General features: G+C 38.2%; 2 protein-coding genes across 6 annotated transcripts in view; one reads left to right on the forward strand and one right to left on the reverse strand.

The window, feature by feature from the left end:
* The window catches only part of plxna1b (plexin A1b), a 225,658-nt gene that overhangs the window by 105,122 nt on the left and 94,070 nt on the right, over window positions 1-26,466 (reverse strand). For both annotated transcript variants that reach the window (XM_077572438.1, XM_077572437.1), the window contains exon 4: window positions 22,488-22,628. In XM_077572438.1, the coding sequence (XP_077428564.1) occupies window positions 22,488-22,628 (141 nt within the window). The remainder of the gene's footprint in view (window positions 1-22,487; window positions 22,629-26,466) is intronic.
* On the forward strand, window positions 11,010-19,542 carry LOC144056060 (N-lysine methyltransferase KMT5A-A-like). 4 transcript variants are annotated; one of them, XR_013294987.1, is made up of 8 exons: window positions 11,010-12,825; window positions 13,335-13,478; window positions 13,570-13,732; window positions 14,130-14,192; window positions 15,270-15,323; window positions 16,302-16,355; window positions 17,315-17,380; window positions 18,743-19,542. XR_013294987.1 is itself a non-coding variant. In XM_077572439.1 (5 exons), the coding sequence occupies exons 1-4, from the start codon at window positions 13,361-13,363 to the stop codon at window positions 17,343-17,345; spliced, it is 375 nt and encodes a 124-aa protein (XP_077428565.1). In that variant the 5' UTR covers window positions 11,010-13,360; the 3' UTR covers window positions 17,346-17,380; window positions 18,743-19,542. The 4 variants fall into 4 exon arrangements, 1 of the variants encoding a protein (XP_077428565.1); XR_013294988.1 differs by having other exon boundaries at window positions 11,010-12,727; XR_013294986.1 differs by having other exon boundaries at window positions 11,010-13,478.

Below are 26,466 nucleotides of genomic sequence, written 5' to 3' on the forward strand. Positions count from 1 at the left end.
CTATTTCCTCAGCACAGGGGATGTCATCTTCAATCGACAGCAAGTCTAAAAATTTGTTTAATGAAGTTATGAAATTCTTTCTGGACAAAATATGAACTTTATCAATTTAAAGGCAAGAAAAGTGTGCATCAACCGTAAATACACCTAAAATATATTCTAATTACAAGAATTCGTCAAAATAATCCTTAAAGAAAAACATCTGGATGTGGACTACTATCCGCATATTGAGGACTTCTGGTTCACAGCATTTGCACAGCATCAAAACCATTATTAACTTTTCCTTGCTAACGGGCCCCAAGTTGTTGAGTTACTTGATCCCAATCTCATGGTGTGCGTGCCTGCATGCGCATGTATCAAGTTGCTACTGCAGGTTAGTTTAAATCAAGCAGTGGAGTCAACTTGCTTATTAGGAAGAACAACATCTAACAAACATCCTGGGGCTAACTAGTGTGGTCACACAGAAATGTTATGAGAACCAGGTTTCAATGGAATGTAGGGACAAATGGGGGCTTGGCTTTTTGTTATGAAGTGCAAGTGGGTTGTATGGAAGTATGTGAAAGACCATATTGCAGAACGAAAAATGGGAGTTAAGGCTGGATTGCTGCGGGAGAGAAACCAGGAGTACAAAGAAAGAGAGCAATGAAATATTAAACTTGAGGCCAAGAGTCCCACGTGAGCTCCAACTACAACGAATATGTAGGACAGATGTGACATAACGGAACTCATTTATGCACTCCAGTCCAAGTCGTATATAGGTCTGGTAATATTGTTTTTTAAATGAACAATATGGAGCAAGGGGAGGGCAAATAAAAACGCCATTAGGCCCAGAGAGAGATCCAAATAAGATGATACAACTGAACAAAAGTGTGTAAAGTTATAGAGAAGAGAGGGCAAGAGGGAGGAAAGGCTGGTAGGATGAATGGGAGGCGCACACAAGGGGGAATCTATGAGCACATTGTGCTGAGTAGATGGGTTATGGTGGCAGACGCTTCCTATGTGTCATTGTCACAATGAGTGCGAAGCCGGATTCCGTTTGAAAGGAGAGCTGAGAGACGTCTAGAAGAACAACAGTGTGAAGGAATAAACAGATAATGGGCCGATGCATGAGGCAAAGAGCTACGGTTGAAGACACCATCTCTTATGATAGTTTGTGATTTAACAAAGAGGAGAAAAGCAAGAAGTATTCATGGCAGATCCTCTTCTCCATATATCATTATGTCGGTGACAAAGACAATGGGGCCACATAGAGTAAATTCTGCTTATGCGACCAGCCCCTGGTGAGCTTGCATCACCTTGTCATTGCACTGTATGATGATAGATACGACCTATTGTGCACAATTGTCCATGCGCCAACAGAAGTGATGACGCTACGTGCTGTATTCAGTGGGAGAGATAAAACAAAAGAAAATGTTGACGCAATAGAAAACTGTTATGGTTAAATAGCCTGGTGGGGATGGAAATTATCTTGCTGCAAGTCTGCAAGCACTTTCATACTTGCATGGGAGTCCCAATAATCAGCATATACTGTACGTTTTTGATAATATATGAGTTGATTTCACACATACTGACATCCATTCTCGGTTTCTCTCTTTCAGTCTCTCTCGATGGCTCTTTTAATGAAAGCCAATTTCAAGCGACGTACCACATTACTCCTTTAAATGACCTCATAAACACAGACTGGATGCTCCACACTCTTGCCATCTCCTCTTATTTACAATGGCCTCTGCACTGTAACTCAAGTCCCCCTTTCTTGGCCTTCTCCTCCTGCTCGAGCCTGACTGACTCCAGCGCCTTGACGTCTCCTTTTAACTGTAAACTTTCCACCTTTCCTCTCCAATCTGTTTTTACAGGGAGCTATCACCTGCCTTTAAAAGTCCAGCTAACAGGCTTTGTGACGGTCACCCCCAAACCCAAAGGACGTGTAAAGCTTTTAACGCAGCTTTTCATTGCTTATTAAATCCAAACACATAAAAGGACCTGCCTATTTTTTTTTACACATTAAAAAACAGACAGCATAAGGCAGGGAAAAAAGGAGGGGTATTGGTTAATCTTGTTTTTATTTGTATTTTTATTAGCAGCCATTCCTACACTACAACAAAATGTAGGTTCATTGATTGTTAAGCAGTCATGCAATTTCTCTAGGGACTGAGTCATCTTCTGTTTGTTTGTTTGTTACATTATTTATCATTTATTTATGTACTGTATATGTTGATATATGGGACACTGACGGATTTTTACCAGACCCAGCATCGTTAATTTATTATAAAAACACATTGAATATTTATTCTTTATTTACTATTATCTACAATGTTACTATTATCTACAATTTAGGGCATCTATAATTTAGGACATAGGCCTACATCTATCAGTTTTCTACAGTGGTCGCACCGGATGATGGTTGGTCGCACCACATACATAGTATTTTCATCTTCAATCAACGTTATGAGGCTAACACTTAGCCATCTAAACAAAACAGGTTAGCTAGCCAGTGCCACACAAGTAAAGTTATAATGAAAATATATATTTGTTGGAGCAGGTTATACCACATAATGTATAAATATGACCGCTACATAGTTGCTAAAAGGTTAACTTGTAAGACAGTACAAACCTGATAGCTGCTCTCATGGGTTTTTGACTGTCTTGTGGATGATACAAACTCCTGTCTTGAAATATTTTTCAAAATAAAAGTCCCAAATTGTTTTTGTTTTTTTGGTCGCACCACATGATAATTCATAAAATGGGCATCATCAGACAAAGCCGTCAAGTACCCATACGTGTGTGTGTGTAAATATATATATATATATATATGTATGTATATACATATATATATATATATATATATATATATATATATATATATATATATATATATATATATATATACACACACACACACAGGTATATATACAGACGCTCCCCTACTTACGAACATTCGAGTTACGAACAGCGGTACATACGAACATGTCTGTGCGCATGCGCGCATGTCAAAAAATGTTCGTAAAGAGATGCTGTAAGTTCGATTTTTTATTGCGCACCTTTTTCCGAGTACTGTAGTGCTTCTTTCCGCCGCTAATACCGACGCTTGGCGCTGTGAGAGCTCACCCAGCATTGGAGGCTCAGCAACGTGTCGAGGAGGAGGAAGAAGAAGAAACGCCTGTCGCTCATAGATAAAGCCATCACACTCTTCGAGCAGCAAGACCCAAATATTGAACGTTGCACAAAGGTTGCAAATCAATTGAATGATGCCATACAGTGCTACTGCATCATTTATGATGAAAAAAAGAAGAAAACTGTGCAATCGTAGTTAGCTCGCTTCTTTCGGCCAGTTTCTAGTAAATCCTCCAAGGAAGATACTCATCAACCCTCATCTTCTTCTCCGCGACCCTCAACTTCTTCCTACATTGAAGTTACGGAGGAGGAAGTAACTTTTGAAGCCCATTCCAGCGACGACGAAGAACCTCTCATGATATAAAATCCTCCTCTTTCTCCTCCTCCTCCTCCATCAAATCCTTAAGCATCGAGTACATCTTCCAAAAGTAAGTTAAACTTCATTTTATTTATCTTATTACGTACATGTACATACTGTGTGTGTCTCTCGCTCCCTCTCTCTAACATACGTAGTACAGTACTGTACGTATTCTCTTTAAACATAAATTATAATACAAAATATAGCACTGAAGCAACTTACGAACAAATTCACCTTACGAACGATCGCTCGGAACGTAACTCGTTCGTAAGTTGGGGAGCGTCTGTATACATATATATATATACAGGTATATATATTTGTGATGACATTGGATCATTATACATCGGCTGTCTTTTTGGACACTTATTGTGTACAATGAACTTCTGGCAAGGCCATGACAGATTAGTTGCATCAAAGCTTTTCTCTTTGAGCTTAAAATGTAATAATTTACAGCTGATAAGAGGCCTAAGACAAATAACAGTCAATTATGTGGTGTACCTTTAGTATAGGAGAACACTATTTTTTAATGCATTATGCACAGTCTATAAGAAAATACATCACATTTTAAGTCACGTGGCAATTTTATCTGAAACAGATTAATGTAGAGGTGCACTCTCAACGCTGGTGTCAGAGTGGGGGAGCTAGTCTTTTCCAATACTAGAATACCCAGTTAGGGGACAAGTGGATTGGGGTATCAAAGGTTGGGTTAGCATGCCTTCATTGAGTGGATTGTCTGGGACTTAGAGGATCAATGGCTGGCTTGGTGTGTTGACTGATAAGCAGCAAACTGGTACAAGGTAGATGCTAAAAAAGAAGGTAAGATAAGTTGCGAGAGGAATTTTGAATAGACAAATGAAACGAGGACGTGCACATGACGTATGTCTGTCTGTCTGTCTGTATGTACAGTATGCATGTATGTATGTATGTATGTATGTATGTATGTATGTATGTATGTATGTTATATGTTAATGTGGACTTCCAAGATGCCACAGTCCGAATCCCAGAAATAGTATCTCAAATTACTCAAAATAACAAAAATAGGAGATTCTACATGTAGCAACGCTGTTTAAATAAAGTTGACAAAGAGGAAGTAAAACTTTTGTAATAAAATATATATTTTTTAAATGGAATAAATGAAACTCTTCATTGCAACCCTTGTTACATGGACATTCCAATTAACTCCAAGATGGTATATGTGGTGGGGATGGAAGAATAGAAGTGGAAAGAGCAAAACAGCAGACCAAGACAGGGACTGAAGACAAAGATCGAAAAAGCAGCGAAAACAAAGGTGTGAAAAAGAGACAACAGTCAGAGAGTGAAAAGGAGAGAAAGGGGTGAATGTGAGTGGCGAAGGTAGACAAGCCTGGAGGTCTTCTAATTAAGTGCGGATGGGAGAGGCCGGCTGCCTAGTAAATGACTCTGTCACTTTAGTAAATGGACTTTGTGAGGAGTGAGGAACCACACAGCTGGCATTTCCATTAGCACTGCCAAGCAACCCACCACCATGTACACAGGTCGCCAACAGAAGAGAAGGCTGAAGAGAATACAGCCATTCCTCAAAGACAAATGGCTGAGCGGTGGTAGTTGGAAAAATCTGAATCTCACAGATGTAAAAGTTGGGTAGTCTGGTTTACTTTGGTTACCTTTATGCAAAATCTACTGTACACACTGTAGCAATAATCGGGGATCAGAATTCAAAATCCATGTTTTTGAGAATTGGTTTCCAACAATTACATTCATTTTGAATTACCTATTCCTCTGCTTTCTGATGATGTCACGAACAAGAAGTGTTTTTCAATTCTGAACTTTTCTAACATGGCGCTACTGTACGATATAATCCTTGTCATTTATATTGCTATTTTGAAAAGTGGTGTATTGTGTTAGCTAAAGCTGGCAGGAGTATTAGCCCGATTTCAGCCTCGAATTTCTCCTTCCGACAATCGTAAGGATGCACCGACATCCAAACGATAATCTTAACAGATAATCGTCCGCTTGGAAGGGCCTTTTAGATCACTCCGATCTGAAATCAGGGATATTCAATATCTTGTATTGTTTTGGCCCGCCTTCACAACGTGTGCGGTATGCCCCGAGGACAAACCACCGTGCAGCTGGTTGATGGTGACATGCAGCCAATAAGAAAGCGAGGCGGCGAGGAGGACGGTGGGGAATCCAAAATCAAATCAGTCATGGCGCAACAGAAAGTCCGTGCTTGTGCTATTTACACTCCTTTAAACAATGCCTATTCTTTTTATGCCGCTTTTCCCCCCCAGCTAAAAACAAACCAGGAAGTATTGCGACTGGTCCTCCATGTTTGTTTATTTGGAAGTCACGTTTAACCTCGAGATATTTTCCGAGACTTCCCGTCTAACCAGGAAACATTCATGAATGAAATTGATTCGTGTGTATTGTGTTTATTGTGCCGCAAACACGGTACGTTCAAAAACTGTTACTCCCGGGATTTTTTTTTCTCGGCACGTGTGTCGTCTCACAGTTTGAGGCTGTAACACAACCTTTCACATCATTCTTGACTGACACACTTCAGGCATGCCCAATCAACCAACTGTTAAACAGTTGAATTGAGTGTAAATCCATTAGTCTAGCATGGAGAGTAAGGTGCGGGCTGACATAATAAAGAAGCAAACCGTACGCTAAAGATTACCTTATTTAACTGGTGAAACAGATTCAGTATTTTGACATTTGAGGACAAGTGGATAGAAATTGTAAAAACTAACATTGTAAAGTTAGCTTTTGTCAGCACGGTGGCCGAATGGTTAGTTCATATGCCACCGGGTTCAGAGGTCACGGGTCCATATCCTGAGGTATCTGCATGTAGTTCCTGTGCTTGCCTGGGTTATCTCTGGGTACTGTAGTTTGCTATCACATTCCAAATACATGCATGTTAGGTTAATTGAAGACTCTAAATTGACCTCAGGTGTCAGTGCAAATATTTTGTGTCTGTTTGTCTATATATGACCTGTTATTGGCTCGCGACCAGTCCATGGTATACCCTGCCTTTCGGCCAAAGCACATCCAGGTTTCCTTGTCTCTGTAACATTGCTGGATTACACACCAGTCTTCACTTTGCTGTACCAATCTAATTTGTTGCTGCCCTCTGAAATACAATTCATTTCCCTATGATGGCCAATAGTCACATGCCGAGAAGTAAATATAGTTCTCTTCTACTGATAATTGTTTGTGTCGACGTGACAATGTTTTTTACTGTTTCTTGTAGCTACTGAGGAGGTACCTATTTAAAAAGGAAAACCAAGCCAATCAAGACGAGCATGTACTGTGTACACTGTACAGGGAAATGGGCATACACTTTACTAGAGAAGAATCAAACTCTTAAAGAACACAATCATTCAACAATGGTACACAATTTTTCTTTCTGTATTAAAATACATTTGAGACCCATGCCGAAACAGTCATAACATTGATGTTGTTTTGTAAAAGACAAGCTGGTACTTTGACAGCCAGTTTGGTAGGGAATGTTATATATGAAATGAACACAATTCATTTAAAAACAATTGCCCAAATTTAAAACACATTATAGTTCTCATCACTGCACACACTAGTCTCAAATCTGTGATGTGACACAGTGAACTGCTCTGAAGGCCATGCCATCTTTTGCTTGACTTCATTCCATGACAATGAATCAGTCCCACCCTAATCGCCATCAAGCAGCAGGAGACCCCAATTGTATGTCCGATTGATAGCGACAGAGGAGTAGGGCGAGATGGAGAGGAAGAGAAACCATTAACCTCCCTATCTATCTTACTGTCTTTTCCAACCCTATCAGTCTGTACGATCGCACCGTCCTTAGAGACAACGGTGGAGTAAAACAGCAAGAGATGAGAGAAAGACAGAGCTATCTTGTGACAGCTAGACTTGCATTGGAACCGATAGCATCAAGACGTGTCTGCACACACTTCTTCCGATACAGCATGCACACAACAATGCACACGTTTCTGGGAATGGAAAAAAATAAAATCCCACAAGAGATACAACAAGAAAGTGTAACGGAAGAGAGGAGGCAGGAGACAATTAGATTGAGGCCTTGTAGTCTGTCAGACATGGAATCACTCTATTTTGATCTAAGTGTTAGTCAATCTTCTGACGTGAGATTGTTAAAAAGTATTTATACCTTCTTCAATCATATCAAAGCATTAACCAGAATAGTGCAGGCCTTTATAAGGCTGAAAAATCCATCTGTCTGCTGTGTCATTAGGATATGGGTACTATATACTAACTAAAATGGACAATGTTGAAAAATATCTTGCAGTTAGTAACAAAAGCAACAAAAAAAAGACATCTTTATTTGTATCTGTACGTAAGTCTAATGCATATATCCTTGGCCTATGCCAACCTGCTTCACAAATGTCCATGGATAGCAGATGCAAATAGTCTTTGTCAGTCTGTAAAATAAGCTATACATTGGTAGGCTAACAGAAGACTTAAGCACAAACATGGGAAAATTCACACCTAGTAACCACAGTGTTCTTTATCACAACAATAACTGCAACTCCAGAATCCTTTTTTTTTTTTTAAAGAATAAATGACAACTGAGCTCAATGACATAAAACATTCAGGGAAGATGCATTCTTCAAAGTGTATGCATGCCAGGTAGCTAACGCCATGCTGTAGTGGTAGAAATGAGCTAAGTAATTATAATAAAGATGAACTTCCAATGGATGATGAAAACTGAAATGGTGAAAAATTTATAACGCTGTATTTCCACCACTGTGAACTAAACAGTTCTCAGTCTTTCTCAGTCACATTTTCAGCAATTATCCTCAAATGTAATGTATTTCGAAACAAATCTCTAAATTCACTTCAAAAGGTCATTAAGATTAACGCCACTGAATAAACTTGAGTGTATCTATCTGCTCAGCCTTGTGCAGGAAAAAGTGCAATAATTGTTTGAACTCTTGGAATTAAGTGAACAAGCCCATCTCCGTCCTTTTCCGTGCTGTCTTCGCCGCACTGCATCACGTTCATCAAGATTTGCATGACAAAGACCATCGTCTTGTTCAAAGTCTTTTGGTGTGCATAGCCATTCCTGGGCGACAAACATATGACGTGCATTTTCAAGCCATACATACAGTAGATAAGGCAGGAAATTGAAAGGAGCAAACTGGTGGTGTTAATCATCTAAATAAATATTTTGATTGAGACCTGCTTTAAATTCACCCTATCCTGAATACAGTACATCCACCCATTTGAGGAAACTGGAAAGCATTGTAGCTATAGTAGACTCTTTAAGAGGGTCAAACAAGCACCAGCCTATACAACTGATTTTAAACTACTTATTGTACTGGAAGCGTCAGTTGGCCAGTTTGACAAATTGGGAAAATTAATCTTTGAGCCACTTAGAACTGAGTGATTAGCTGTATCGAGTTCATTAAATGACAGTCTTGATTGATACAACTAGCTGCCTTGTTATGTGTGTTGATGTCAGACAGTGCTAATGTGTGTACTAACAAGATTGGCAGCGGACCAGTAATATGTGAATGTAAACAGATCGGCGGACACGCAAACACACACACTCTCACCCTGGATTGATGTGTGATGAAACCATATGTGGGAGACATTAAATAATTAGGCCTCTTTGTGGGAACTCAGTCACACAATACAACCCATTGTTTTCCATCCGACATGCAAACAACAAAAAGGCATACAGTTGTGGTCAAGCACAAGGATTAATGCCAAGTCATTGTATACTGTTGTGTGAACGATTCTCAAAAACATGCAATCACGCTCACTGGCTGGGTTTCCATTGCCCTCAGAAATGTGGAAAATGCAAATTGCACAATTGCAAACGGAAACAGAAATTTTGAAAAAAGTTTTTTGTTTTTTTTCGAAGTCTCTAAGGAAGTATATCGCAAAAGTGTAATACAAACATGTTTTTGTTTTTTTGCATTTCCATTCGGGCGCGTGTGTTTTCTATTCATAGTTAAAGAATGCCTTTCATATAATATTTACTGTAATTGTGACTTGACTATTACGTCAACTTATATTAGTGATAGAGTAAACCATGAAACCATCGCATTTAACGAAACCATACTGCAAACATATATCCCAGTGGAGGCCACTATTTGAGGAACTACAGCAGTGGTGTCCAAACTCGGTCCTCGAGGGCCGGTAGTCCTGCAGGTTTTTGAGGTTTCCCTGCTCCAACGCACCTGTTCCAATCAACAAGGTCGTTATCATGCTTATGCAGAGCTTGCTGATGAGCTTCAGCTGTGTTGGAGGAGAGAAATATCCAAAACCTGCGGGACTACCGGCCCCCGAGGACCGAGTTTGGACACCACTGAACTACAGTATTTGGCTGGCAATTACAGTGTATTCTCTCACACTCAAATGGTGAGAAAAAGTGATTTAAAAAACATGATACAATACATTAATTCTATAAACAAAATAAAATACTATAATGGCAAAACAATTATTACTTTGTATTTTGTATTAGCCCCTGTCCGACCAAGCTTACACACACACACACACACACACACACACACGCAAACACACACACGCACACACACACACACACACACACACACACACACACACACACACACACACACACACACTGCAAACACATACTGCATACACATCTGCCCTCTCCTGCTGTCATATCTTCTATCGATAATAATGACAGTGATGAATATAGCTGGAACTGAGCGAGTCATAAATCACAGAGCCTCGCCCCTAACTCTGACTCACCGGCTAGGCCTTGTGTGATGTAGGTGTGTGCGTGCATGTGAGTTGAAGAAATGGAAGGCATGGAGGACTTGTCGCGGGCTATGCATGAGTGGATATGTCCAGTGACACCTTAATGTGCTTGGCTTGTCTGAGGAGCCCCTGCAGGCAACCTGCTACACACAAGCACCCACACACACGCACACCAGAATCATCAGAAAGCTACTGCGTGCGTGTGTGTGTGCGTGTGGTTCACAATGTCATGAGGAGATAGGAAAAGAAGAGCATGGATGCCCGACTCATGCAAAGTAATTTGGCGTGTGTCGAGAAGCAAATGCAGTACTGCTCCTATTGTCATCCTTCAATTGGTACGCCCTTCTTGATTCCCCACATCTGCCTACTATTCAGTATGTATGTGTATGTGTGTGCGCGTGCGTGTGTTGAAAAGAGATGCAAAAGGGGCATTGCAGCAATAGCGCGAGATCATTAAAAACATGGGAATGGGATCAGTATAAGGCAGTTGAGAGGGGAGGACTCAATTTGGGCTTAGATGGAAACGTGTGTGAGTGTGTGTCAGCGGAGACGGATTTGTACAAGTAGGGTGGGGGGGGGGGGGCATATTGGAGTTGATGGAGGGCAGCGGATAAAGATGAGGACAGGGTGGAGGGCAAGAGGAGGGAATTGCTCCCCTCTGGTCATTAATGCTGGAAGGGGGTTCAAAAAGAAGGTCTGGCAACCCGATATCCTGCTCTGCTTAACTCAAGACTGCTATCCATTAATGGGGATCTAACCAAAATCAAGACAAAGGTGTGTGTGTGTGTGTGTGTGTGTGTGTGTGTGCGTGTGTGTGTGTGTGTTTGCCTTTGTGTATTATGAGGACATTTCACCTGAATACATGCCGTGCTGCAAGGACATTTTGAATTATGAGGACACAGCCCATGTCCTCATAATTATTTCAATGCAGAAGTGCTTCTAGGGCTGTAGAAGGCTTAAATCCAAAGTTTTAGCCAATGTCCTTGTAAAGCATAATTACGTGAATTTGTGTATTTTTGTGTATTTGATGGCGCCCCCTGTAGGAAGGTCCTTGTAATGCACCACTTCATGAATAATTCACACCAGTGTATATTTCACAGCATTTGATTGGCTGACCATCACCTGTCCCCACAATTACGCACGTCTCCATAATTCAGTTTTTTCTCAAAATGCTGTGTATTGTGAATGTTTGTCTGTAGACACAGAACCTTTTTTTTTTTTTTTTTTTGCAGCCACCAATTCCTAAGTAAATAATTAAATAATGAAATACCCTATGATATTTAATTATATATTTCAGTATTTAATTCTTTCAGTGGTTGTTTATTTAAAAATGTACAATGGTTAACAGCAGAGACAGAGAAACTGTCAGTGCCGTACATTAATTCATCATTTAACATCCCACCCTGCCTTTACAGTATAACATCTTTCTGTACACCAGTGGCCAAATGTTTTGAGAATGACATTGATTTTCTAAGAATCTGCAGTGCTGACTTATTATTGTTTTTTTATGATGGCAATTTGCATGTACATGTACTCCAGAATGTTATAGTGATTAGATGAATTGCAAAGTCCCTATTTGCCATGAAAATTAAAGTAATTTCCTTTAGTGACCTTACAAACTTTAAGTGAAGAAGGCTTCAGGGCACCCAAGAAAATCCAGCAAAAGCCAGGACTATCTCCCAAAGTTGATTCAGCTGCGGGGATAAGGACATCACCACCAGTGTAGAGCTTGCTCAGGAATGGCAGTAAGCAGGTATGAGTCCATCTACACCCATGGTGAGGGAGTAAGACTTTTGGAGGATGGCCTGGTGTGACCAGTGAAAAAGGGATTCCATAAACACAGACCAAAATAAGGAAAAAAGAGTTAAAGTTATTTTCTCTGATTAACCCCCTTTCCAACTGTTTGGGGCATCCGGAAAAATGCTTGTCTGGAGAAGAAAAGGTGAGCGCTACCATCAGTCCTGCTTCATGCCAACAGTAAAGCATCATGTGACCATTCATTTGCAGGGTTGCTTCTAAGCCAAGTTACTGGGCTCGCTCACAATTTTGCCAAAAAACACATGCATCCATTACTAAAGTATAGTACCAAAACATCCTCGGACAGCAACTGTGTGACAGCAGCAAGGTTATTTTATTTACTAAAGCAAAAAAACATTTTTGTTAATGAAAAAAATAATAATAACTTTTTAAAAAAACAAACTGAAATCACATTAAACGATTACAAAATTATCTATAATTCTAGCAATAATGTCCTTTGTTTTCGTCTGTGGTAATTAATTTAGTATATGAGCCTTTCGGGTTAATTTTAAATGTGATCTATTTTTTTTTTAATTGACACTGTAAATCATAGAACAATAGCCACTCTTATCAACAAAGTTCATAATCCAACACTGAACCAATTTGTTGATTTAAATGTGATTTATTATATTGCCCGGAGTACGGAAGTGACGTCATCTAGCAGCCCCGATAGAGAACCGCCCCCGGCTCTAATTACTTCACGAGAGGTGATGGCAGTGTAGCTGTGCTAATGAGGTAGGTTTGAAGCTCGAATTTTTCCTCCAGAAACTTGTTTATTTTAATGTTGGTCGCTTGTGTACATTGCTGAAAATGATTTATAATGCAAGTCCAGTGTAAGTGCAGCTAAGCTAACGTTAGCATACCTAACCATCTGTTGATTATGATGGTTGCAGCTAATTATTTAGAATTGCTACGCTTTTGTTAGCAACGGTTAGCTCAGTTAGCATAGCAGAGCTAACCGTCTGTTGAGTAAGATAAATGCTAATTGAAATTTTTAAGAGGAAAGCAATAACAGGCTGGTTTGATAGGCTGGTTTGTGATGTGAAAATATACAATGGTTTAGTATTACCAGTACAGTATAAATGAAGTATTGGTAAATTGCTGCATTTGTGTTTACTTAAATTTGTTCTTTAAATAGAAATATTTCAGTAAAGTCTGTAAAGTGTTCATTACATTTAATTTATGCAAATATTTAGCAGAGCTGTGCTATCCACTGTATTTTATTTTCGTTGGCACATTTACTGCACACTGCACAGGATATTATGGTCCACAGAAAGTCAACTTCAAAACATCTGCACCAAGTTACCTATCAAACTGATTGAAACTCATTTTTTTTCTATAGCTTTAGATCATTATCTTCAGTGAGATATGTCAGTCATGAGGCCACAGAGGGCAAAAGTTAAACCCAAAGAAGAGGTAGCATATTTTTCATCCTTAGGTAAAGACAGGGATGGCTTCACCATAAAATATATTAATTCATTCAAAGGTGAGTATTGGTAAAAGATTCTTTAGTATGGGCCTAGTTTTCATTACTGTTATAATGAAATATTTCTGTTGTATCCCTTTTTCTTTGTAAGGTCGAGGAGTGTTCAGTTCCTGCTCCTTTCAGAAGGGAGTCTTTCCTACTGAATATCGAGGAGAAGTTATAAGCAAACAGGAACGTGAAAACAGGCTGAGAGTGTATCATGATGCCCAGAAGGTTTTCATGTTTGAATTTCACTACAATGGAAAAACACTATGGTATGTTTATATGTATATTAATATATTTTTTTTTTTTGGGGGGGGGGGGGGGTAATCGTGCAAGGTTTGACAAAACATAAAAGATTAATTATAACTCAAAAGCAAAAGTACATTCTTTTCTCAATATAATTTTTTTTGTTTTTATTTCATTTTTTTTACAATATTGTGACTTATTTTTTTATTTTACTTTTACAGTTATCGTGAGTATCGCTAACCTCACAATATCATGTTGATTATCATATCGTGATTGCTTATCATGACATTTGGATATTGTTTCATACATGTGACATACTAGAATTACTGGTCGCACATTCATGATTACATGAAATTACAGTATAGCAGTCTAGTCTTAGTAAGAATTTAATTGTATTGGTATTTTTCTATTCATCTACCCCAGGTTTCCACTGAAGCACAACCTGATGAAGACACCGCTATCACAGACTGCGCCAAAGTTGACCAGGTGACTAGATTTCTTTTTGAATGTTGTTGAAATCAGTTTTCAGAAGCAAGACATTAGTGGAGGGTGGAGATACTAGGGCTGCACAATATGTGGAAAATATCTTGGCGCACGAATGGCTCATGCAATATGTGCATTGCAAAGACGTGCAACAAATGGATATTGGATTGTTTGTATACTTTAGTCTGAGGCTAAGCGATATGGCCAAAAAATTTAATAAAAAGTCTTTTAAACCAACCATCCAGCATTCTGCCACCACTTGTGCAAAATTACAACTCACAATAACATCTGGATGTAACAGAACATTATAACAGTTTTTAATAATCCAGAAGACAAAATACATTTCACGATTTAGCAAATTTTCAACGATTCAATTTGAATTTAATTTATTCAATTAATTTGATTTATTGCCAGGCCCTACTTGAGTCTGATTTTGACCAATCAGAGACAACCTTAATTGCGCATCGCCATACAAGAGAATTGTATCGAGGAGCATTACTAACAAAAAAAACCTTATTTGGATAAAACTAGATCAAAATGAGCATGATTATTTTTCCGCACGTACGTGTATTTCTTTAATTAGATTATGAAGATATATATATTCGGTCCATGTTTAATGTCACAATAATCTCCATCACTGTATAAAACACCCATGTCGCATGTTTTGTCAATACTGTGCAGCCCTCGCAAGATACACAGTCCTCACAATGTCGTAGTTGTGAATAACTGACACTCTGAGGACAGTGTATTTATACACTGTGAGTTTAAAATACGTTTTGAGGGCTTGGAGTTACACATACAGTCCTCACAATTCATACTCTGGTCAGGTATGGACACTCTGAGGACTGTGTATTTTCTTATTTTTGTGTCATTGTGAAAAATAGACGTCACCAATTTACACAAACCTGTAGTGCAGACAGATTTATTTATTTATTTTTGTAATGGCAAATAAAATGAGTTTGCATTCACATTACTTTAACCTATTCATTAATCTGTATGTACTGTAACTGTGTAAATGCACAGGTACAGTCGTGTTACTAAGAATTTAATTTTATATGTATTTTTCTCTTTGTGTACCAGGTTTCAACTGACGCACAACCTGAAGACATAGCTGTCACAGACCAAGTTGACCAGGTGACTAGATTTCTTTTTGAATGTTGATGTTGAAATACGTTTTTCAGAAGCAAGACGTTGCACAATATATACAAAAAATATCTTGTCGCACGAATGGCTCATGCAATATGTCTGTTGCAAAGACATGCAACAAATGAATATTGTATTGTATACTTTAGTCTGACTTTGACCAATCAGAGACTACCTTAATTGCGCATCACCATACAAGAGAACCGTATCGAGGGGCATTACTAAAAAAAACGAACTTATATGTATAAGACTAGATCACAATAAGCATGATTATTTTTCCGCATTAACGTGTATTTCTTTCTTTGGATTATAAAGATCTCTCTATCTTTATCTTTATGTCTATATATCTATCTATATCTATATATTGTCTCTCTATCTCTATATATATATATGTATATTTGTGTATATATATATATATATACTGTATGTATACTGTATATATATATATATATATACTGTATATATAGAGTATGTATGTATTCAGTATATGTATAGATCTTTTTTTTAGGTCCGTGTTAAATGTTTAATCTCCATCACAGTATAAAACACCCATGTCGCATGTCAATACTGTGTAGCCCTCGCAGATACACAGTCCTCACAATGTCGTAGTTGTGAATAACTGACACTCTGAGGACAGTGTATTTATACACTGCGAATGTAAAATAAGTTTTCAGGGGTTTGGAGTTACAGATACAGTCCTCACAATTCATACTCTGGTCAGGTATGGACACTCTGAGGACTGAGTATTTTCTATTAATTGTTTCATTGTGAAAAATAGACGTCACCAATTTACACAAACCACTAGTGCTGACGGATTATTTATTTTTGTAATGGCAAATAAAATGTGTTTGCATTCACAATACTTTAACCTATTCATTGTTCTTTATGTACTGTAACTGTGTAAATGCACAGGTACAGTCGTGTTACTAAGAATTTAATTTTATATGTATTTTTCTCTTTGTGTACCAGGTTTCAACTGACGCACAACCTGAAGACATAGCTGTCACAGACCAAGTTGACCAGGTGACTAGATTTGTTTTTGAATGTTGATGTTGAAATACATTTTTCAGAAGCAAGACGTTGGCACAATATATAAAAAAATATCTTGTCGCACGAATGGCTCATGCAATATTTGTATTGCAAAGACATGCAACAAATGAATATTGTATTGTATACTTTAGTCTGACTTTGACCAATCAGAGACTACCTGAATTGCGCATCGCCATACGAGAGAACCGTATCGAGGGGCATTACTAACAAAAAATAACTTAATAGGATAAGATTAGATCACAATGAGCATGCTTATTTTTCCGCATTAACATGCATTTCTTTCTTTGGATTATAAAGATCTCTTTATCTTTATCTCTATCTTTATTTTCTATATCTATCTGTCTCGCTCTGTCCATCTCGCTATGTCTGTCTGTCCGTCTCGCTATGTATACAGTATATATATCTATATGTATGTGTATATATATGTATATAGATAGATCCTTTTTTTTTAGGTATGTGTTAAATGCTTAAATAATCTCCATCATTGTATAAAACACCCATGTCGCATGTTTTGTCAATACTGAGCAGCCCTCGCAGATACATAGTCCTCACAATGTCGTAGTTGTGAATAACTGACACACTGAGGACATTGTATTTATACACTGTGAGTGTAAAATAAGTTTTCAGGGCTTGGAGTTACACATACAGTCCTCACAATTCATACTCTGGTCAGGTATGGATTCTCTGAGGACTGTGTATTTTCTTGTTTTTGTTTCATTGTGAAAAATAGACGTCACCAATTTACACAAACCTGTAGTGCAGAAGGATTTATTTATTTATTTTTGTAATGGCAAATAAAATGAGTTTGCATTCACAATACTTTAACCTATTCATTGTTCTGTATGTACTGTAACTGTGTACATGCACAGGTACAGTCTTGTGTGTTAGTAAGAATTGAATTTTATATGTATTTTTCTCTTCATGTGTACCAGGTTTGAACTGACGCACAACCTGAAGACATAGCTGAAGACATAGCTGTCACAGACAAAGTTGACCAGGTGACGAGATTTATTTTTGAATATTGATGTTGAAATCAGTTTTCAGAAGCAAGACGTTAGGAGTGAAGAGTGTAGAGTAGATGCTAGGGCTAAACTATATAACTAACAAATATAATCACAACAATTGTTTATGCAATGTGTATTGCCAAGACGTTAAAAATACTGTATCCAACAATACGCTTGTATGGGACTAAAATTTCTACAAGTCAACATTAAAAATATCTCAAATTTAAGATTTGTTGGCAGTTTGGTGATTTAGATTATGCACTGTAGTGATCTTTTTTTCCCATTAATTTATTTATGGTGGATTTTAGAGGTGAACTCGCTATAATTTATTATTATTTTTTTTTAAAACAGGAGTGTAAACATCAGGTAGTTTATTCACTTGTATCAAGCTTGGATAAATGTGCTTTATGTTTTGGACCTTTCGCTGCACTAGAATGGACTGGCATGATGGGTATTTTATCTTGTGTGTTATTTGTATCTGCAATGGATCTTTGTTTCACGCAACCAGGATTAATAGTGCAGGCATTTTCATTGAATGAATATAATTTAGTCAAGAGGATAAATTATGACCCATGTTTATACCGCTGTCTTTAGTTGCAAGCAGCTAAATGTTGAGCAATTGTCTCAATCTTAACGACTGTCTGACTCGGTAAAATAGAAAACGTCTACTGTAACTGAAGGACTGTATCACACAAGACCCGTTTTAGGGGCAATGCCATAGATTAAGCATATTAACTATCCCTCTTGTTAAATGCTTCATCTCATCTTTCGAATAAATGTGGTGACTAGATTTATAATAATCTTTAGTATATGCACAAACTTTAGGTTCTAAATGCTTTTCTAGTTTGCTCCAGCATCTGGCACATATCCCGTTGATTGCAAAAAAAAAAAAAAAGGCAAAACTGCTTGATGATGAAGACCACCTATCTTTGGTAAATGAACTTTAGCACATTAGCCCATCAATGGCGGGAGCGCTCGACACTTGTCTCAAGCTTCTACTTCGAGTGTAACATCACTAAGTAACAGCGAAGTAAAGCTAGTAAATATTTATGACCACCCGCCAAAAGGAACTTTAACCCGCATCCGGCAGGTGTCAATTTTAGAGCCGCTGTATATATGCACATGTATGTGTGCGTCTACTGTATATATGGATATCATTGGTGTCCTGTGAAAAACACGTTTCCATTTTTAGGTCGCGGGCTGCTCTCCGGTAGCAATCCTTCTTGGCGGCACGGCTTGTATCACGGTGCGCTTTATAGTCTGGAAAATATGGTGGATGTGTTTTTCACAGGACAGTGACAATATGTATATGTATGTCTGTATGTATGTAATAATTGTTTTTGTTTAAAAAATTAGGTTGCTGATGTATCCAGTTCAAGTGAGGATTCATCAGCAGAGGAATATGTTCCAGATTCTCACAGTACTTCGGACACTTCCTACATTGAACCTGTTTCAGAAATTCTGAAATCCGAAGGTATTCCAGTAATGAGCTATTAGAAAACTGCTCATCTTTAAGATGAGAGGTAGTCATGTTTTAAAGAATAAAATGTTCAATGTTCACTGACTCTTTTGCATCTGGTTTCATGTCTAACTTATCCATTACAAAGATGTGCTTGACCCAGATAACCTGTTCACATAAGAAGCATGTTTTATTAACATACCAGTTTCAGTCTGTCCTAAAGTTGTAACATGGTGCTCAAGGATCAGGTATGACTTTGCATTTCACAGTATTGTTATGCACAACAATGCGACCTTATATCAGGTAAGTCATTACACATCAATGTCATTTCAGTTTGTGTAACGTCAGAATGCCAGAACTTTCAAGTCACTTCAGTGACATGGTTGCTGTGTGTTGTGTAAACTTTGTCCTTGTAATGTGAGTTGGTCCTCATAATTACCATTTTTGCCATGGGCGTGGCTTATTTAGCTCATTATCTATGTCCTCATAATTACTGTTTTTTCAGGTTTTTCTTTTTTTTGTGCGTTGAGTTTTTTCAAGTTTTGAAGTGAAATTTCCCTGGACGACCCCCAAAAATTTTTTGGGGTGCAAGTCCCATCTCTCTGGCATTAGCGGAAAGGGGTGTCCCCGTAATACACAATTAAACAGGTTTGGAAAAAATGTCCTCATAATACACAGAGGCAAACCTGTGTGTGTGTGTGTGTGTGCGTGCGTGCGAGGGCATGGGTGAGTTCTAAAAGACATGCCATAATAATGAATAAAATTACTTATGCACAATCAATTTTGTAGAGTACATTTAACTCTAAAAAGAGTCTATTTGACCCCACTCTAAACAGAGTAAAATTTACACTTGGAATATGGAGTATGACTACTCAGCCTGAGTAGTCACCAATACTGAAACCAAGTACCAATACAGATAATTTTGAAGAAATATCTATATATTCCAATATAGCATTTTTCCTTAAAATTGCATGAAATTAATAGCAATTTTCTAATGTTTTCATATCTAATTTCTAGTTCCTGATTGTAAAACGACCACAAGTCGTAGCTACCGATACATTGAAATAGCGCCATAGACTGGTCTGATACTGAAACCTGGCATTGGTACTCGCCCATCCCTGGTTTTAGTCATTATTTCCCCGTGAAGTGTGTAAATACTTATTCACAAATTGTATGCTTTTTCTTTCACTGGCATGCTGCGACAAACTGCCCGTCTTGACTCCTGCTGACTGGATCAGCGTTTGCTGACCACAATTACATGAAAGTATAACAACTATGTGCAGTTTGTTCGAAGTTCTAAAAAGTTTATTCACCACAAATGACCGTGTCAATTCTTGTAAATCCCTTGCCCACTGGTCTTTAACTAAGAAATATGATTCCATTTAATAGCGTTGGCATGGCTAGCTGCAGAAGAGACTTGCCAAGTCTCCGACACCTTCCATAAAAGCAAGCATCCGACATATATCTCACCACTTTTAATCAGACAGCCGCTTTAAATCTATTAAAAATGGCCATCTTTGCATCATGCAAGCAGCTACTCTGCTTCCTTCACTCACTGTGCACTAATGAGACAGACAAATGAGGGGAGCAGCTGGGCCTGGGGAGCGACAGAGCTGTGACACGCTCGCCTCCGCCTGCTCACCCCCCAATCCCCCGTCTCATTGCTCGCGCAGTCCTACCAACAGAGTCGACAAAGTCTACATCAGCGGTGGGGCTGGTAATGACCATAGGTATAGAGACACACACACGGCATGTGACCAGTTAACCCTCTGTATGTCTGCGTGCGCCGATGTGTTCATTATTTGAGGTCTTGCTGGCTTGTGTATTCCATGTAGCTCAGAGGTGACTGTATGGGTACAATTAAAATCTGTTGAAGTGAATGCTGGGCTGAGTTCTGGCGGATGATAATGGTCTGCACGAAAGAAAAAGTCATGTCTGCATGCGGATGTCAAGGTCCAGTAGAATAATGTATGCAGCAGGAGTTAGGCGTACAAACAAGGCGTTGTTAGTAGCAGTGGAGCTGCCACACTTAAGAATACTGGATATCAATTGATGTTATGCATGTTTTCCTTAGAATAGTACCGACTAGTGATAGACGGATTATTGGCCAGCCAATTATTATCCTTAATTATAAGGCATGTTTTGGTTTGGTAAAATGTTGCTAAAAATTGCAAAGATGCACAGAGTTTCTGCTTGTCGCAAACAGTTTTTCTTGTCACAATTTTTTTTCCAACTTGCTAAGACCATTTTTGACTGTGTGCGAACGTTTTTTTAAAACCTTTTAGGAACGCTGGCGAAAATCCAAAATTTACTACCATCACAAAACTGAAGGCAGAGAAAGCTGGTATCTCACTGAGTGGCGAACACTTGCGATGGTGACGAATTTAGGGTTTTCGTTAGGGTTTGTAAAATCTTGCTAAAAGTTATAAATATGCACAAAGAGTTTCTGCTTGTTGCAAACAGTTTTTCTTGTGACATTTTTTTTTCAACTTGCCACCATTTTTGACTGTCTCTCTGACATATTTTAAAACCTTTTAGGAACTCTGGCTTTTAAAACCTTTTCGGAACTTAAACTTGCCACCATTTTTGACTGTCTCTCTTTGACATTTTTTAAAACCTTTCAAGAACTCTGGCGAAATTCCTAAATTCACTACGTTTGCAAGCATTCTCCGCTCAGTGAGATACTACAGTAATTTAAGAGATCAATTTAGAACTGGGTTAACTTATTTTTATATGTTTCATTTAAATTTTGCTGCTCACACTGGAGCTCATTGTTAAGCATTTCAGGTATGTTGAAGTTTTGGAAAACTTTATTTACTGTAGTAAACTTTAAGGATCTATTTACTTGTTTAATTTTGAATTTAATTTAATACATACTGATGACTCTAGAAGCTTCCTGCACTTTGTTAGAATTTTAAAACAAAGCTGTCTATTCTTGGGGGTATCTAAAATTAAAAGAAAAACATTCAAAGTATTGAAAATTGTAAATGTTTTAACAAACATGCTTGGTGGCATTTCAAAAAAGTTTATTTTATTCTATTGTGACGCTCTTGCTGCAAATGAATATCGGCTCCCAATATCGGTTATCGGCCTCCTTGAAACTAATAATCAGTATTGGCACTGGAAAAAAACAAACACATCTATAACAAGTACATACCTTTTCTTAATCCTTCAAATGTAATTATTTCCTAAATACAGGAAGATTATGTGCAGCTAATCTGCTATTGGGTGTACTTTTTTTTGCGTTATTATTTTATTTTTGTTCGATTTGTTATGTTATGCCGCTTTCAGTCCACATGTACACACATGGCCCTTTTTTTCATCTCGGGGGGTTATAAATTAACAAGTACACAGATGTTCCAATTTACCAAAAAATAAATAAAAATAGTAATAATCCCATTCCATACATATAGAAAAACTTCCATTGTGAGTTTTTACGAAAAGTACTTCCTTCAGGCTTCTTCTGTCTGGCAAATATGACTTTTCCCTGATGGGTTGCACTGTCATCTGTTGCTTTGGCATGTGCTTGACAGTCTGCTAATGCGTTTTCATATTAACAGAATGTGGATATGAATGTTATTTTCGTAGCCCATTTTCCTGTTTTGTTTTGCAAATTTGAACAAACTTAAACCACAAACTCACCTGTCTGTCAGTCAGTGTGTAGAGGTACTGTTGTTCTGGGCTGAAGAGCATGTCTCTCAGCAAGGGATTTCCTCCTTCACTTAAGGTCACCTTCTCATAGAGCACTGCTGGACGGTTTGGACTCACAGAGTTCACCAAGATCTGAAGAGAAACACACACAAATCAACAGATTTAAAATGAATAATGGAGAAATACATTGTGAAATATGAACTGAGCCAAATACTGATTGTATTATAGTTATAATTTCATTGCAGGGGCAGAATTAAATGATCTGAACAACTAAGGATATAGCTAATTTTAGCAGAGGTGGTCAGCAGCATGAGGAGATGTTTAGAGCATTTCTTTATTCCATATTGAGAGAGCATACGACAGGGACACACATTAAACATTTGACAAACATTCCCTTTTATCCGGAAATTGTACCTCCTAATGCAGATTCTGTAATGTAAATAATGCGAAACGTATCTGCAAGCATCTATTTATCTATCCATCTAGCTGGGTTACCAGCCATCCAATTTGACAATGGGTTGAAAAGTGTCTGCTTGACATAATTAGCTTAATTGCAATCCTTTGCTAATAGTGTGCGTTGATGATAGTGCTACTGATTATAGTTATGGATTCATTATTACATAAGTAGATAAATGACAAGGGAAAGTAAATCTGCCAAGCAAATGAAATCAAACAAAGTAGTAAATAGTACACTCTGAAAGGGTCACACTAATTGCCCAATACTATAAAGGACAACCATTGTGCAGTGCCTTGCAAATCTAAGTGTCTTTGTGATCTTTGCTGAATAGTTCACCAAGACCTGAACAGTAATGGTGCAGAAAGAAGATGGAAGATTGTCTGGCTGGGATGGCTGTGAGCCAAAGTCATCTCAGCAGCAAATGAAAATCACAAAGCAATGGCGAGGGAGGGGGCAAGCATCATCTCTCCATTATTGTCAACTCGCTCTGCTATCAGCTCACAATGACAAGGAAAGGACAGCAGGCAATGAGTAGTTGGAAAAATTATACAAAGACACACCGACAAATAGGCTCACTCTGATATCAAAGATAAATGATGATTAGAAACAAACACGGGAGACGGTTATTGCTTGATATGCATAACCCAAAAGTATCTGATGGATTCAGAATATGAATAGACTCATGGAGCAAATATACTGAAAGAGGTCCGCTTGGTTGGAAAACTCAATGCAAACATTTGCAATTAAATCATTTCATTAGAAACAAAAAGAGAAGAAAAAAGCAGGCAGCCATCCCATGATATCCGCAAGACAAAAACCCATGAAACAGAGATAAAGCACTGGAGATGAGAGGAAATAAGGATGTTATTATCAAGATAATGGAGCAGCTAACAAGGGATGCGCTACATTCACAGATAGATCGTATCTAGACTCGCACAAACACAGTGAGATTAATAACAAAGCATTTCAATATCATTTTTAAAGTGAATGAGAAAAACACTGGTTAACACGCCGGGCTAGACAAGTTTGTAATTGTGTTTCTCTCATTAGTACACTATATGACCGTCAACCCAAAGATTCCCATTACCAACAAAATGGCACAGAATGGTTGCATGCAATTTGATACCTAACAAATTGCTCCTTTTCCTACTGTTGATGATTCATTCAACCCTTGCGTCTCTCTGAAGAGGGATATTGTATGGAGTGAAAACACAAATGTGGGAAGTGAGAAATGTATGGGAAAAAAGGAAGCAATTGAAGGTTGGCGACCCATGAAAAGAAGTAATAAATTGTTTTAAATCCATTTATTCAGAAGGGACCGCAGCCAAAGCTGAAAATATTGAAAGCGGCAGGAGAACACGATCACTAAGAAGACTTAAGTACTACTGAGTATATAATCCATGCAGATGGATACAATGATAGATGGATGGACGGATGAATGAATTGGATACATCTCGAATGCCGCTTTGATTCGATCACAGAAGGAGCAACAGCACCAGAGATTAAAAGAACAGAATTTATTAGCCAGTTTTACAGACGGCAGCCAAAGTGAATAGAAAAAAAGTGATCCGTGAATATCGGTAAATCGGTCCCATCAATCTACAAGCAGCTTTTCTTTTTGCATGAAAAGTTTAAAGATTATTCATGATGTGACCGTGCATGTTTATCAAGGGAAGAAATCAATGCAACGTCCAGTGACAACAGGAGACAATGCTACTCAGTCATTGTCTCCTCTTTATTGCTTAGCTTTCCAGTAAATACTTGATGGATTATTTCATAGAATGATATAAGCATTTCTCTGTAGCCCTTTTTTCTTCTTTTGCCGTCTTATTATAATGAAACCTGTAAGACTGAAGACAATACAATCCAAGGCACAGGTCAAACTTCGTTGTGTTCGGATTTTGAATCAATTTCTGCTGTACTGGTCACTGTGCATTAAGACTGAACTTCAATAGCACGTAACGCGGCTTGGGAATTACTTCTTTGGGCGATTGCGAGAAGTGCAGAGGTTATGAATGACGCATATGCAAGGTGGCCATTTGACCTCTAGATTTTCCCCACCGTCCTCATTCCCACAAAAGCCCCCAATGGCAAGTTTTTATCTTGCCACAAGGCCTGTTTGGCTCTGATAGACACCGGTGATAGCTAGCCAGTGATGGGGCGGCTGGGCCGTGACAGGTAAAGAGCTGGCTGATAAAACAGCAGCATGAGAATGATGAGAATGATGTATGTCAGTGCCGGCAGTGACAAGTGATGGAGCGAGTGGAAATGAAACTTGAGATGTGCAGGGAAGAAACATGAATGGGACGGGGATTTTAATCAGTTCAAAATCTGAATCTCCACAAATCTAAGAAGTTAGATAGACCGATTATCGGCCAGGTTGATTATCGTCGCTGATATTCAACATTTTGATGAATAGAGGCATCGGACATTTTGAAAAATAAGATGATAATTAATCAATTTAAAACTGTGTTAACTTCAGAGAACTATTTATTTAAGTTTTCAGTTAACATAATAAGACATTATGCTGATCCTGGGAACTCTTCTACGTTTAAAAATAAAAAATAAAAGAAAAACTAAGTAAAAAATAAATACATCAGATACTTTCAAATTTTTGAAAACTTTGTATGTCTACTAATAAACAGTTTCGGCCCTGAAAAATACACATTGGTCTATCCATAAGAAGAAGAAGAAGAAGAAGAAGATTTGATTTTGATTTGATTTTGAAAAAATACATTTATTTGCCGCTCTTATTTACATTATTTTCCTAAACACACAGGTCAGCAAAGAACAATTCAAGAAGAAGAAGAAGAAGAAGAAGAAGAAGAAGAACTGAAAACTCTCAAAGACCATGAATCAGCACTGCTAAAAACAACACAGAATGAAAGGGTCCAGGTGTTCCAGGCCTGTTGAAGATCTTCAATGCATCGTTACCTTTGAGCTATGCACGTCGATCAAGGAATAGCTATGACATTTTAAAGCAAATCTGGATAATTCAGTTTAACACAAAGCATATTTTGCACACTAAAAATGTGCACACATGGACATTTAACACCTTTATAGCGGGGTAAATGTGACATAAGTATGTCTGGCCGTGCATAATGGCAGAAGGCCTTACATTCCTGACTTTGATGTGGTGGAGGCCCCATATGTATTTGTGTGCACATGTGTGTGTGTGTTTAGGGGGGGGTTGTGGAGCGGGGAATTCAGTGTGGCCCTGAGCAGAACAAAGGGGAATAAAGGAAAACAGCAAGAGGGTGATGGACAGAGAAAGGAAAAGTGTCAGCCATCAGGCGAGTCAGGGTTCTATAGGTCCTGCACTGTGATAGGAGCCACGAGGAGGATGAAAGCGTGAACAATGGATGGAAACACTTAAAACCAGGTCTTAATTCACACACCTTTTATAAGATCAAATCCAAGCCCTTTCAAGATCATCCTGGTAGCTTTCCCATTTTACTCCAACTGGGGTAAAATACTTTTTACATTCTTTATTAACAGAATGAAGCAGAACTA

This window comes from Vanacampus margaritifer, chromosome 8 (genome assembly GCF_051991255.1).
Source record: "Vanacampus margaritifer isolate UIUO_Vmar chromosome 8, RoL_Vmar_1.0, whole genome shotgun sequence".
In the NCBI taxonomy this organism is placed as follows: domain Eukaryota; kingdom Metazoa; phylum Chordata; class Actinopteri; order Syngnathiformes; family Syngnathidae; genus Vanacampus; species Vanacampus margaritifer.